General features: G+C 64.1%; 1 protein-coding gene across 2 annotated transcripts in view; it reads left to right on the top strand.

The window, feature by feature from the left end:
* Positions 1–8,054, top strand: part of MGMT (O-6-methylguanine-DNA methyltransferase) — a 133,265-nt gene extending 125,211 nt beyond the window's left edge. For both annotated transcript variants that reach the window (XM_045582187.1, XM_045582188.1), the window contains exon 5: positions 4,951–8,054. In XM_045582187.1, the coding sequence (XP_045438143.1) occupies positions 4,951–5,160 (210 nt within the window). In that variant the 3' untranslated portion in view covers positions 5,161–8,054. The remainder of the gene's footprint in view (positions 1–4,950) is intronic.
* Positions 8,055–15,067: the final 7,013 nt, after the last annotated feature.

Genomic DNA, 15,067 nt, shown 5'->3' with positions numbered 1-15,067 from the left:
CGGCCCGGGGCAGTCTCTGATTCGCCAGAAGAATGCTGTTCGATCCGTCAGAGCAAAGAGCATCCCTGAGTCTGGATGGGAAGTGACTGAATCAGACCCGCTTTCTGAAAAACCGGGTAGCTTTGCTGTCTGTTTCTTTTTATTTTTTTTATTTTTAATATATTTTAATGATTTTTTACAGAGAGGAAGGGAGAGGGATAGATAGCTAGAAATGCCGATGAGAGAGAAACATCCATCAGCTGCGTTTTGCACACCCCCTACCGGGGATGTGCCCGCAACCAACGTACATGCCCCTGACCGGAATCGAACCTGGGACCTTTCAGTCCGCAGACCGACGCTCTATCCACTGAGCCACACCGGTTTCGGCTTGCTGTCTACTTTCAAGGCCATTTTCCTCCCTGTTCGCCAGGGACAGGCGGGCGTCGGTATGCCACAGCCGACTGTACCGGCCCTGGGTCGTGGCCGCCCCGGGCAGCGCCGGCGCTTGGGAGGCGGCAGTCACCTAGCCTTCCGCCCGGAGCGGCCTCGCTGGTCCTGGAGAAGCACCTCCTGGCACTGTCTTCACATACATCTGCTCTGCGAAGGTCTCGCCACGTGTGATTGGGACGCTCCTGTGTCTCCCATGCTTCCCGTGTCCCCGTGTCCGGAGACCTTGGGGACGAGGGTGCCCTGAGCACCACTGTCTGTCGTTGCTGGTGCCGGCCTGTCGTTAGGCACATCCTGCCACGCAGAGGCCGTGTGTCTTTGGAGCGCACGGCGTGACTCCAAACTACTGTATTTTTCGGACCATAAGACGCTCCGGACCATAAGACGCACCAGTTTTTAGAGAAGGGAAATGAAGAAAAAAAGATTCTGAAACAAATAGTGTCCTAAAATATTTTATGTGCATTAAAACCCAACATCACAGTCATAAACACATGTAATCAACCCTGTAAAGTAAACAGCAGCATTTAGAACCATTTTAGAGCCGGGCAAGCACACAGAGACCACACAGAGCCGGGCAAGTAAAAAAACTTTTTTTTTAAAGTATATGTGTAGGCTATATTTGGACCATAAGACGCAGGGACTTTTCCCCCCCACTTCTGGGGGCGGAAAAAGTGCGTCTTATGGTCCGAAAAATACGGTAAGTTTGGGGATAGGGTTGTTAACGTTTGCCAGTAGCGCGTAACTGTGTCTCCCTTTGGGAGGTCCCGTCCTCTCCCGGGGTGTGATGAAAAGGCCACCGGACCCCGTGGTGTCGCGGGAGAGGCTCCCTGGATTCGCCTCCGTCGGAAGCTAGCGGGGTTTCTGCGCCGCTCCCTGCGTCCCTGCGGGAGGCTCCCTTCACCGCCCCCGCCCTGTCCCGGAGGTTCCGCTGCCCAGGCCCCGCTGGACGCCCGGTTGGGTGCCAGGTGCACACAGGCACTCGCGCCCACACCTGGCGCCTCCACCGGCTCTAACCGGCGGGTACAAATGGGAGCCTCACCTGCCTGTGCATTGGGGACACGTGGCACCTCGGTGGTCGCCCTCGTGGCGATATTCGGGAACATTTATTGTCGTGCAACCAGCGCGACGCCGGCCTCCTGCCATTAATCTCTGTGATGTTTCTCTGCACGTGCGGCCTCGGCCGCTGAGGTTTATAAAACAGGATCCACGGGGCTTAAGGCTCCGTGTCCACGCTGGCCTCGTGTGGGCTTCCCGTCGCATGCCGGAGGCCAGCGGGCGGAGACTCCAGGCCGGCAGGAGCCTCTGCGGCCCTCCCATCGGGCCCTCGCCCACCTGATGGCGAGGCTGCCTGGCACCAGCCGCTGCGGGGCCTGAGCGGGGCCCCGGCTGGGGTGCAGGCGCATCCGTGTATTGAATATGTGGCTGGCGGCACTTGGGCATGACAGGAGCTGGACAGTCCTCACGGGGTTTCTGTAAAGTGATGAGAGCCGCCTTAGAATGGGCTGGGGGCCCAAGGGGTGACTCTGACCCGGGGCTGGACGTGCCTGGTGTGGACGTCCCCTGACTGTGTCCTGCCCTCGGTGGTGATGGCTGGCTAGCTACCGCACAGATAGCGTGTCCGTGTTATGAAGGCTGGCTCCCTGGACATGCTCCCTGGACAGCGCTCCGGGGGCGGGGGGGGGGGGGGGCTGCACACCGGGAGGACTGTGGGGAGCACGTGGCACGTGCCTCTTCTGGGGCTTGTGGGAGCGCGGACACATCGGCATCACTTCCCTTCCTTGCCAGGGGAGGCGTGCTTTTTGCTGGGAGGGAGGTTCGTCCTGTCCTAGACACTCGGCTTCTTCCAGAGTGTTCCTGGAGGCCCTGGCCAGCCCGGGGAAGACGGTGCGGCGGGCTTCCGGAAGGTTCTCCCGGCCCCAGCGCGGAGGCGGGCCCGCTTCCCGGTAGATAGCGGACTGGAGAGGCCGGCCCCCTCCCCCTCGAAGCACCAGCGCTCATCCACACACGGAATTTGCTTAATGCAGTTCAGAGGCGATCGATCCGGCGCACAGAGCGTCTCCCACCTTCTTCCAAACAGAACGCCTTCCGAGGAGTGAGTTTATTCACAGATCGCCAGGAGCACTAACGACCCCGCGCGCGCTCTGCCAGTCACCCGGACGCCGCTGATAAAGATTTAGCATCATGTTCTGAGTGTCAGGGCTGTCAGCGGGGCTGAACCATTTGACCAGAAGAAAAAAACGCACAGGGAGCTATTGATTACAGCTTCTCGGTGTCACTTGTTCGCCAGGATTTAGGTATTGATGAGGCCGCGAGTGAAAACAAGCCCTTCCCCTGTGGGCTGCCGCCCGGAGAACAAAGGCGAGATGGAGAGAGGACCGGCGGGCCCGAATCAGAGGGATTCCCCATCGATCCACCGGCCCCTCCGTGTTGTTCTTGTTGGAGACAAATCTCCGGGTTTGGAAGTTGTATAGCCTGGGAGAGCGGCCGGTGTAAGCGATGGGACGTGCGCCCCGGGTGAATGAGGTTTCACAGCGTGAGCGTTCCGGGCCAGCTGCCACGTTCTGAGCCGCTTGGTTATTGATAAGAATCACATTTTATGCAGCACCTTCATCGAGGGCCAAGGCCTGGCGGGCCCGCTCCTTTGCAATGTCCTCGGGGCCCCGATACGTGTTAGCGGGTTTCTTCGTGTTAACGGCGTGACGCCCGCCACCGGCATTAGCGGGAGCCGGAGCAGCGTCACCCTCGCCAGCGCGCATGGCGTGTGCTCGGCCGCTCACCTGTTCCTGTCACTGTGGGCACCACACGGCCTGGGCATCACTTCGTCATAACTGGCCGTCCTTCCACCCGGCCGTCCTGTCCTCTGTGACACACAGCAGGAGCGCCCGGTTCACGTTACACACATGCACACAGATCATCGCGTAGCTTGCTGGGGGTGGGAGAGGAGAGTGGAGGTCACGGGGAGATCCCTCAGGAAAGAGGCTTGGACCAGAGCCTACGTGTTGGCAGAGCCAAGCTGAAGGAGACCAAGTCTCCCTCTTCGCCAGTCAGAAACCTGAGTGGCGTTTGGCCTCCCTGCGCCCGCCAGGTGGTGATCCCTGAGGCCGGGCACCGATGAGCGCCCGAGTCCCAGTGACGGTCTCTCTCAGCCGTCTGCCCTCCGGGAGGCGGGCATGTGGCAGTGTGCGGGCCCGGGCAGCGCTGCGCTTCTCTCCGTGAAGCTGCACCGGACAGGAAGCTCCGGACCCCGGCTGCACACATTACCATAGCAACCCGAACTTCCCATGGGAATGGGGCCTCCTCCTCTGTGCCAGGAACGGCCTGGCCCCCAGGCCCGGCGAGGGGCGTGAAGGTCGGACAGGAATCCTTCTTTGCCCCAAACAGCCACGTGGCTGAGCTCGGGTGAGGCACTGGGTTCGCCCGGAGCGTGACCGCGGCCTGGCTGGTTGGCACGGGATGTCATGGGCGCCGCTGGGGGCACACAGCACGCTCTCCAGTGGCCCAGGAGCACCACGTCCGGCCCATGCGGCCCGCCCAGGGCCAGAGCCAGCTCGGGGCCCACAGAGCCCACACTCGGGCATAGGGTTTGTGCGGCGGCTGAGGCAGACCGGTGCCCAGCCGGTGACCCAGCTCCATGCCCAGTAAAGGGTGCCCAGCGATGCCAAGGCAGGAATGGCACCAGGGAACAGCGGTGCCCGGCACCGTGAGGAGATCCAGAGGGCGCCTCAGCCGCCCCCTCCAGGCACTCGGCTGTCAGCGGCTGGCCGTCGTGTCCGGTTCGCCGACCTCGGAGGTGTAGCGTGGAAGTCCGGGTGCAGACCTTCTCACTGCTGAGCTACAGCCGAGGGGGTGGTCAGTGGACAGGACCTGGAGCCCGAGAACCCTCACCTTCAGGGCCTGGCAGGGCCCCCGTGAGCTCACGGAGGAGCATGTGGCGATCTGAGTGCGAGGCTCCCTGTGTCAGGGAGGAATGGGGGGGGGGGGGTTCTCCTCACAGAGCACGGGGCAGTGTGGGGCATCCGGGGTGCTGGGGTCTGACCATGTCCCAGGGCGGCCTGCTCCCCGCCGGCAGCCCCGATGGCCGCCATAGTGGGTGCAGAGAGAGGGCCAGGTGAGCAGAGGGCAGCGAGGAGCCGAGGGTGGGCTGGGGGGGCAGAGCTCGAGGGCACCCCAGGCGTGAGCTCTGTTACGTCTCAGGTTTGGGAACGTCAGGCACCGCCTGTGACGTGGAATGTGAGTTTCAATGCTGGAAATGCACTTTGTGACTCTCTCCAAATGAGATTGTCTCCCCTCCAAACCTCCGTGCACAGGGACTGGCTGGAGGACGCTGCACGTTCACCTCGGGGATTGTACCCACCCCTGGCCCCGCCCCCTGGAGACCCCAGAGGTCGGGCCGTGGTGCTGAGAGCGAGGTCACCCGTGGGTGGGCCCAGTGGCAGCCCCGGGTCCCCGCTCAGCGCCTCGGCAGGAGCCCCGGGACCCCCCGGGCCCGCAGCCCAGGCTGACGGGGCCCCCTCTTTCTTCCAGGTCCCCATCCTCGTCCCCTGCCACCGTGTGGTCTGCAGCGGCGGAGCCGTGGGCAACTACTCCGGGGGGCTGGGCGTGAAGGAGTGGCTTCTGGACCACGAGGGCAGCCTGGCGGCCCCCCCGGCCCCGGCAGGGGGCTCCCGTCTGGCCCGAACCCGGTGCGGGGCCCTGAGGGGCAGCAGCAGCTCGGAGTGTGCGGGCGGAGACTGAGCGTCTGCGGCAGGAGTGAGGGTGTGACGCGCCACCACATTAATGAAGCTTCTGTGTCCTGGGGACGTGTGTCCACCTCCCTTTGTCTGTTTCACCTTTCCCCGCAGAGCGAGGCCCCTCCTCGCGCCGTGTCCCCCCGTCCTGGTGTGTCGGACAGGGATGGGGGTGGGGGGGGCACTGGGAGCAGGAGGGCCACCGCCCAGGAGGGAAGCATCGGCGTCCATGGGAACAGCTGGGCCCCGCCCAGAGCCAGCTGCAGCCCTGGGACCACGGCCCACGCCGCCTGTCCCGGCTGCCGCCCTGTCCCTCCCCCGAGAGACTGACCACCGGGCGTGGACCCGCCCCCTTTCCGGTGTGAAAGCTGGGGCCTCGGGGAAGAGGGCCGCTGGCGGGAACGGCCTCTGGGAGGGTTTCTATTGTAGCTTCGTTTGCCCAGCTGCCGGGAAAGCTCGTGCCAGACGCAGCCACTGTGGTCTGTGTGGGTCGCTGGCGAGGACCTGGTCATCAGAACCATTGGCAGCATCAGCCACTCTCGGGGCGAGGGGCAGGCTGGGGCTGGAGGGCGCCTGACTGAGGGGTGTGATTTCACAGGCTGACCCCCGACCCCGCCCTGCTCCTGGCCTTGGCGCACTCCACCAGTGCCCGCAGGAGAGCCTCAAAGCCAAGGTCACCCTGGAAGGGGGTCAGCTCCTTTGGCCGGCACCAGGAGCACCCCCAGATCTGTGTGCCACCTGGGCCTCTGGTACCTGTGTGCATCTTGCTCGTCATTAACTGTGTCTAAAAGCAGGGGCCCAGGGCTGTGTGTGGTACATAACGTGGGGATGTGATTCCCGGGAAATGGCTGCGCCCCGTGCCCCGGAAGCCGTATTCCCGTCCCGGCTCCCTGTGACCGCGTGAGCCGCAGCTCAGGAGCGTGAGTGGTTTGTGTCTGTCACCAGGAACCGGGTAAAAATGCAGCCTCGTCATGTGCCGGTTGGGGCGGATTGTGTGTTTCACATCCACTCCCCACAGCAGAGCGGGCACCGAACGGAAACCAGCCTCGGGGCCTCCTCGCCCGTGGCCGTGGTTCCGTCCTTCTCCTCCGCCAGCCGGGCCCGGTCTGGGTTTTCCCTTCACGGATAACGTGGCCTGAGCACCATCCACGTGTGCCCTGCTGGCTCCGGCCTTCTCCGGACGTCAGCGTGGGAGCGAGCGGAGTCCTCTCCCCACGGCGGGCGGGCACACTCCTGGCGTGGCCCCGGGAGCCGGTCCCGCAGCCGTGGGCGCCGCGCCCATTTCGGGCCCCACTCGGGCTTCCGGAACCGGAGGCGTGTGGCTTGTCCGACAGCTCCCTGTGGGAGCGGAGGCCGGTCCTGTTTCCAGCAGGCCGGGAAGACCGTCGGGGGCCGGGGGTGCACTTTGCATCAGGGGGTCGTGACGGTGGTTGGGACCCACGTTTCCGGAGGAAGAGGCTGCTGCAGCGGTCACCTCTGCCTGTGCCCTCCGCTCCGACAGCGGGGAGCTTGGCTCTCAGGCAGCAGCTGAGGTGCGGGTTCTCGCTCGTGCTCTCCAATAGAGGGCACCATAGCAGTGCGCTAGGCTGTGGTCCGGAGGCCCCGGCCAGCCTGCCTGAGAGCGGCTGGAGAACGGTCAGCAGGTGGGACTCTCCGAGGGGCTGTGACCGGCCCATGTGCCCGGCGGCCACCGGGGCTGCTGGCAGGGAGCAGGCCGCCCTGTGGCACCGTCAGACCCCGACGATGCTCCAGATGTCCACACGGCCGTGTGCTCTGCATGGAGGCCGCCCCCTGAGCGGGACAGCGTGGCTCCCTGACACGGGGCAGCGCCCACTCTGACCTCCAGGCCCCAGGGGCGGGGGTCCGAGGAGGGGCCCTGGGCCATCCCGGGCCGAGCAGCCACGCACACCTGCAGCGGTCGAGGGCCAAGCCCCTGCTGCAGCTCAGCCACGTGCAGCCAGGGACCCACCCGCACAGCCCCGCGCGGGCACCTGGACACTCTGCGGGGCCTGGCTCCGCCGGCCTGGGCCGTGCACTCAGTGCAGCACAGCCCGCACTCCGCTTCCTGTCTCCCTGGGCCCGCTCGGCCCTGTCAGACGGCTTGATGCATGCCCCGGGGTGGAGCTGACAAAGGCAGCGGCGGGCGCATGGCGGGGCCGTGTACCGCTCCGAGGACAGGCTCGGCGGGGGCGACATGAAAGCCGGGCGGTCGCCTGGAGCCGCTGTCGCTCAGCATCGCGGCTCCGCTTACAAACACAAAGAGAAGGACAGGCACAGAGAAACACAGCAAACCTCCCAAATGAAAAGCGTGTCGACACAAGGACGCTGTGTTCTCTGGCCTTGGCCGCGGGTCCCCCTCGTCAGTCCGTTTCCCGTCCCTCCCGCGCTCGCACGGGGACCCGCGGGCGGCGCACAGCTGGCAGCGCGAGGGCTGTGCCCGCCCATTCCCAAAGACCAGAGAGCGGAAGGCTCGGAGATGATGTTTGTTCTTGCAGAACCGCACGTACTGAAGCCGGAGCCCTGGCTGGGCCTGGCCAGACCAGGAACAGGGGGAGGGGTGGCGTGAGGGTGGTTCTCGGCAGGGCACGGACGCAGGTGGCAGTAGGCGCCTGGCAGTGGATCCCGCATTGGGAGGTCTGACTCGGGGCCACCCCTTACCCAGCAGGGGTAGTTGCGAGCAGCCCCTGGCAGCTCGGTCGCGGCCGGAGACGCAGTCCCTCTTCAGCCAGCGGCTGCTGCATTTTCCCGCAGGGCCTCCACTCTGCCGGCTGGTGCCCGGAATCTCCTGTGCCGAGTGGCCTGGCCTCTCCAGTGTGAGTGTGTCTGTAGAGAAGCCATCGCCCTTTTTTCCTCTTTTTGGTTAACCCTCATCCCAGGATTCTTTCTTCCCATTGATGTTTAGAGAGTGTAAAGGTGTGTGTGGAGGCGGGGGGCGGGGGGCGGGGGGGAGTATGGAGATAGACAGAGAGAGGGAGAGAGGAGAAACATTGATGTGAGACACAAATTGATCGATTGCCTTCTGCACACACCCTGACCGGGGCTCGGATGGGGCCTGCAGCCCAGGGGCATGCCCTTGACTGGGAATTGAACCTGGACCCTTGGGACTGCGGGCCAATGCTCTAACCACTGAGCAACAGGCCAGGGGTGTTTCTTAACCGTTTGTGAAGGAGGTGCTATCACAGAGACACAGCCTTTTAAGGCGGCGGTGTCCGGAGGCAGACCTGTCCGCGGTGATGCGCCCCGCGGCGCTGGGCGGTGCCGTTCTTCCTCTGAGAAGTCACAGCGACATCCCCAGAGATGCCATCACAGACTCCATGGTCATCCGCTGGCCCCCCGGGCCCCCAGGCCCTGCTGGCATCTCCTCTCCAACTGCCTCAGCACCAGCATGCCCACCTCGGCTGTCAGCGTGCCCGCCGCTGTGCCCACAGGTGGCCGTGCCAGCTCGAACCCCAGCCACTACTGGGACAGCCGAGGTGTCAGAGCTAGCTCCGGTGAAAATTGCTCCTTTCGCGTCCAGCTGGCCAGACCTGAGCGCTGTTTGGGTTTGGCGCTGCACGTAGGGAGACGCCACAGTGATAAATAAACGGCTGCATCGCGGACACACGGGGACGAATTGTTTTCTTTCAGTCAAAAGCCTTTCCCTGGAGACCAACCAGGAGACCGAACCTGTCGCCGAGGGCTCCAAGCGCTGGGGTGCCCGGGGCCTTGGTGTCGCCGGGCGGGTGTTTCCAAGAGGCTGTCCTGGCGTGGGGCCTGGGGCTTGGGGCGTGGCCGGGCAGGGGGGCCCTCGAGGAGGGTTCACTCTGGCTTCCTCGGCCCATACAGGGCTCTCACTCCTTTTTCTTGTCCGTGGACATCTGATGGCTGAAGTTCACGGCAGCTTTCTTTGTTACCGGTTTGAAAGATGTGGAGGTTTAAGCAGAACTCTGCCAAGCAGCCCCCGTCTGTCTGTCTGTCTCTGTCTGATTGAAGGAGTGGGGGTGGCAGTTAAAAGCCAGGCCTGGAGCTGGAGAAACTGCAGGGTCCAGTGTCGCCCAGAGTCCTTGGCCCCGTGGCTCCAGCCGCCGACAGACGGAGGGCGTCTGGCCTGCATCACTGCCGGCACACGGGACCTGGCCGGGCGGTGCACGGCCGTGGACGCGGCCGGGAGCTGCGCGTGGAGGCGGGGCCCAGCCTGCCGGCGCCGGGGCTGATGAAAGGTCGCCGTTAGCGAGCCTTTCAAGCTGCTCATTAATGCTCCCTCCATTGAGAGGTCCCACATGGACCGTGGGCAGGATCAGCCTGAAAGCGTGGCACCGGGGTGGGGTGAGGTGGGGATGGGCAGCCGCGAATGCCCGGCTTTAGCTGCGCCCGGGTTCCTGGTGGGCCCCCAGGGCGGTGCTGCGTGTGACGGAGGAGCTGGGCTCAGGTGGCAGGGGCACTGTGTCTGAGGATGTAGGACGGAGCTGCCACGTGGTCGATGTCATGAACTCTGACCCCGTGGGAGCAGGAGAGGGGAGGCTGCTGCAGGGGGGCTGACACGTGTGGTGGCTTCACCGTGGGTCCTGGGGGCCCGGGCAGCGCTCTGAGCGGCTTCTCCGCTGTCTGTGAGGATCTCCGTGATGAGGCATCAGGCCTGGGGCCTGGGCAGAAGGGGCTGAGGGCTGGGAGCTCTGTCCCTCTTCTCCCGTGTTTTTCAGCTGCCGAGTCATCCACACACACCCCAGACACACGTGCCACTGCGCACACACGCACACACACACCACGGCACACGCACACATCACCAGATGAGCACGCGCGCACACACACACACACACACACCACGGCACACACACACACATCACCAGATGAGCGCACGCGCACACACACACATACCACGGCACACGCACACATCACCAGATGAGCGCACGCGCACACACACACACACCACGGCACACGCGTACGCGCACACACACACACACACCACTGCACACGCACACATCACCAGATGAGCGCGCGCGCACTCACACACACACACACACCACTGCACACGCGCACGCACACACACACACACACACACACCACGGCACACGCACACATCACCAGATGAGCGCGCACACCCACACACACGCACACACACCACAACACACACACACATCACCAGATGAGCGTGCGAACACACACACACACACACACACACACACACACACACCACAGCACACGCACACATCACCAGATGAGCGCGCACACACACGCACACGCACACACACCACAACACACACACACATCACCAGATGAGCGTGCGAACACACACACACACACACACACACACACACACACACCACGGCACACGCACACATCACCAGATGAGCGCACACACACACACACACACACACACACCACGGCACACGCACCCTGCAGGTTTTTCCTAGATCTTCATGTTACTTTATCACTCTGTTTGGTTCCCAAACACAAGCAGCATGTTTGCTTCCAGATTGGTTTGTTGACTTAAATGAAGGAAAACCCAGCTGGAGAAAACATCAGTGTCCAAACATTGAGCAACATGTGATATTGTGCAGAAAGTATTGCTGGTGCATGTTTGGGTTGCCATGGCTACGAGGGAACGTGGCTGCAGATGTGAGACTGTTGGCAGCCTGTGTGGGAGCGGGTGTGCGGGTCCCCCAAAGGCGTCCGCCCCACCATGCGGGACAGCTCTGGGCTGGGGGTGCCTCCCAGCCCCCCCCCCCCAGCCTCTGCGGGGCCTGCAGAGGAGAGAGAAGGGAGCCACAGACCCAGCTGAGCGGGGTTCAAATTCCCCCAACACCCCTGAGCAAGTGAGCACCCTGTGGCCCACCCTCCCTGAAGCTCAGCTCCCCAAATGTCAAAGGGAGGGGTGTCCCCTCTGCAGACAGTCCAGTGTCCCCATCACTCAATCCAGACCTGAGCAGAGAACAGCCCAGAGGCCCGAGAAGGAATGTTACCTCTGGGCACCCTGGGGACTTCCTCCAGAGCCAGTGAGATGACCACACCTGCGGGGAGAGGGGGGAGTGTGGGCGGCTCTCCCTGCTCACATACCACCGGGCACTGCTGTGCCTGGCACTGCCCAGGGGAGGGCAGCCCCCGCCTCGGGCCGCTGGCAGGAGGCCATGCTCTCTCGCTCCTGGGTCTCTGGGAAGGAGAACAGCCCTCAGAGTGGACATTTCCTGCATGGGAAGACGTGTGCTTCCTTGCTCAAGTCTCCCGAGTGCCCACGCTGGTCCCCGGGCATGCAGGGCTGGGTGCTGGCTGGCCCTCTCCCTCTGTGCTCACGGCACCGGGGCGTCCTGCAGCCGGTGAGGCCGGGCCAGGGGTGACGGGGTGGTGATGAGAGAGCCAGCCCACGCGGTGGGCAGCGAGTGTGCCCGGGAGACAGCGGCAGCTAGAAGGAGAAGGGACAGTCCACCCAGAGCTGGGTCATTTTGTCCGAGTGAGCGATAGGTCTAACGACAAAACCCAGTTGCATGTGGCACAAGTGTAGCTCCAGAGCTGTCCTGGGAGACGCTGGTGTGGACGCATCTGACAGGTCAGCCCTTCCTTCCTCTCTGCGCGGAGGAGGTTGGGCGGCTGTCCTTCCCCTGGACACTCCCTGTGCCCTGGGCCCGGCCTGGCCCCATCACCCGGAGAGCAAAGCAGCACAGCCCACCCCTTCCCCCGGTGCACGGGCGAGTGAGTGCTTATTTCCGGAAGGTTCTGAGCACCCGGCCTGAGAGGGCACGTCGGCGGGAGTGTTGGCACTGCCCAGAGGGGCTCTGGAGAGCCCATGGGGCAGCGGCTCGCCGCCGAGGGCAGCCAGCCGGCTCCGGCTCCGGCCCCGGCTCCCGCCCCGGCTCCGGCCCCGGCTCCCGCCCCGGCTCCGGCCCCGGCCCCAGCCCCAGCCCCGGCCCCAGCCCTGGCTCCGGCTCCCGCCCCGGCCCCAGCCCTGGCTCCGGCTCCCGCCCCGGCTCCCGCCCCGGCCCCGGCTCCGGCTCCGGCTCCCGCCCCGGCTCCCGCTCCGGCCCCGGCTCCGGCTCCAGGCCGGACGCCTCCTGTGAGCGGAGAACACGCGTTCACTTGCAGCGCCTTTTCCTGGAGATGTAAAATGACACGGCTAAATATTACAACACCGAGCGGCATGTAGCTGTCGGTACTTCTCCGGGCAAACATCTGGCTTCCGGGCCAGGAGGCAGGGTGACAGGTTTCTTAGTTCCCAGCAAATTGGTCTCAGATGTAATGAACACATCTTCGGGAGGCGGATGGGGCGGTGTTGCTGAGCCTCCCGGGTGCTGCAGGTCCCCCTCTACCTCCTCCTCCCTCCCTCCCTCCCCTCCCTCTCTCCCACCCCCCTCCCCCTTGCCTCGTGCCCCCCTCCTCCCTCTCTCCCACTCCCCTCCTCCCTCCCTCCCACCCCCTCTTCTAGCCCTGCCTCCTCCCACCTCCACCTTTCCCTCTTCCTCCTTCCAGCCTCCCTTCCCCCCTTCCCCTCCTCCTCCCCTCCCTCCTGCTCCTCCTGCCTCTCCTCTTCCTCCTCCTCCTCCTCGAAAGTTTCTTGGAGCCTGGCTCTGACATGGAGCCTTCTGGCTGGACTCGGAGCCGTGGCCCTCATGCTGCTCTGAAACCTGGCTGCTGTGGCTCTGGTCTCCGCTGGGAGACAGCGCCTGGCCTGGCAGGGACGGGGCCCAGGAGGCAGCAGTCCCTCGGGGAGGAGGGGCCTCCCTCAGGCCTTCTGTCCAGTCAGGCCTGCGTCCCCACTCCTTGTTCCCCGGGTGGTGGGTGCGCCTCGGCCCGGCAGCGAGGCCCAGCCTTGCCGGGAAGCCTGCCGCCTCATCCCGCGTCGGTCTCATCCCCGCGCCCCTGCGTTTTACATAATTAGGTAAGTCTCTTAATGTCGCCGTGTCTTGTTAGAGAAGGTACTAATCCTTAGAGCTAGCAGGACTAACTAATTAGTGTAAAACACCGGAATATAAGAAATTCAGATGTGGAGTGTAATTGGCCAGTCCTCCCGGCGCTGGCACGTCGGCAGCATCGCCAGCAGAACCCCGGGCACGTCCGAGGTGGCTGCATGAGGGAGTGGGCCATCCTGCAGGCCAGGCTGCTGGGCGGGTATCCTGGCACCTTTGCCTGAGGAAGTGGCCTGGGACAGAGATGAGGGACCTGGCGGGCTGCCCCGGACCTGGGAGGGGCCCCAGGGAAACGGTGTGGGCGGAGGTGGCCTGGTCATCACTGGGTCAGCACCTGCAGGCCGGTCTGGGCAGGGCCGGTGAGGTGTGGCGATGGGACGGCCGGCCCGCCCGGCTGTGTGAGCCTCCGCTTCCTCTGGGAGGGAGCTCAGGGGTGGCTCGTCCCTCCTCCAGAGGCGAACAGACCCAGCTCGCGGCAGTTCCGACCATCCGGTGACAAAGGACAGCTGTGAACTTGCTGTCGGTGGGCACGGCTCAGGAGAGATGCCCGGCCCATCTCCGGGCCTCTGGGCACCACGGGGACGGGATCCCCCGGCGCCTGGGAAACAAGGACGAACGTGCTGGTTGGGGCTCGCTTCCGACGGGCTCGGAGGTGTCAGCAAATCATTAATCTCTCTCTAACCCGCGGCGGCAGTGTTTACGTTTAAGATGAAGACGATGACTATCTGAAGAGCCCCTGGAAGCTCGCCTCGCGACGGGAGAAACAGCCGCCGCCCGCAGGCCGAGTCCTGGGCCAGGAACAGCCCGAGCCCGGGCGCGGGGAGCGGGGCGCGTGGTCGGCCACGGACAGCCAGCAGCTGGGTGGCCTCCGCTTCGGAAAAACATGGCCTGCGCGTGCGCTTGGTGGCTGAGCTTTCCACCTTAGACACCCCAACTCCCGGAAGCCGCCCCTGAAAAGAGCTGTCTTCAGCTTCTGAAAAGATGAGCGTGTTCCCGACAGCACAGCAGAGCTCCAGGGCCCAGGGGTGGGCAGAGCCCGCTCACCTCGCACCGGCCTGGGCCCCCTCACGGCCCCGCCTCCAGCGCTCCGCAGCCCGAGTCAGCCTTCTGGGATGGTTGATGGTCTCATCCGGTCGCTGGGTCCCTGCTCCCCAGACGGGGTGCCCTCAGCTCTGCCGTGAAAACTTCTGCCTCCTGGGCCTCTCCAGAAAGCATTTCAGTAAGTACCTGGCATTGCCAACAAAACCCAGCCTCTCCATCCTTTGTCCAAACGCCCAGCCCTCACGCACCCTAACGGCATTCCCCTGGGGGGGGGGGGCAGTGTTGTGCCCCAAGTCTCTCAGCGGTTAAGTCTGGAGGCCTAGCTGAGCCCTGGCCGTCTGCTCAGGGTCTGTGCTGAGCCCTGGGACTGATGCCGGTCCTCATTGTTCTAGAATCAAGTCTAGAACAGCCCTCTCATGGCCGTGTGCGCTTAGAACTGGCTCTGCTTGATGTTCCGGGACGTTGAAGGGCTATGGCTATGAGATAGTGAGATGCACGTCAGTCTGTGTGCACGGGGACTGTGGACACCCGTGGTGTTTCCCTGGAGCATGGACAGCCCTCAGCTCCTGACCAGCCTTCCTCCCCGCCCCACTCCCAGGCACACACCCCCCAACCAGGAGCCATGGGCACAAGCACGGCACTGCCAGCGGGAGCAGCGCCTTCCGTCCCAGCATGCATCTGGAAGACAGCGCTCCAGCCACAGGTGGGGGTGGGTAGCGTGGCGGAGCGTGGCGCAGCGACCACGGTGAGTAGGCTCTGTGCCCTAGCACCAGTGGGTTCAGACGGGCAGGCAGAGTCAGTTGCAGGAAATTGCCTAGAGCAGTGGTCGGCAAACTGCGGCTCTGTTGACCAATGAGTTTGCCGACCACTGACCTAAGACTCTCGATTCCAGTAATTACAGGCTGTTGTCATCCCTTGTGATGAAGCCCCTATCCCAGTGGTCGGCAAACTCAGTCCAACACAGGGGCAAACGGAGGCTCGAGAGCCACAGTTTGCCGG

Source organism: Pipistrellus kuhlii, unplaced genomic scaffold (assembly GCF_014108245.1).
Source record: "Pipistrellus kuhlii isolate mPipKuh1 unplaced genomic scaffold, mPipKuh1.p scaffold_m20_p_15, whole genome shotgun sequence".
Lineage (NCBI taxonomy): Eukaryota > Metazoa > Chordata > Mammalia > Chiroptera > Vespertilionidae > Pipistrellus > Pipistrellus kuhlii.
This window is presented reverse-complemented; position numbering and strand designations above follow the sequence as displayed.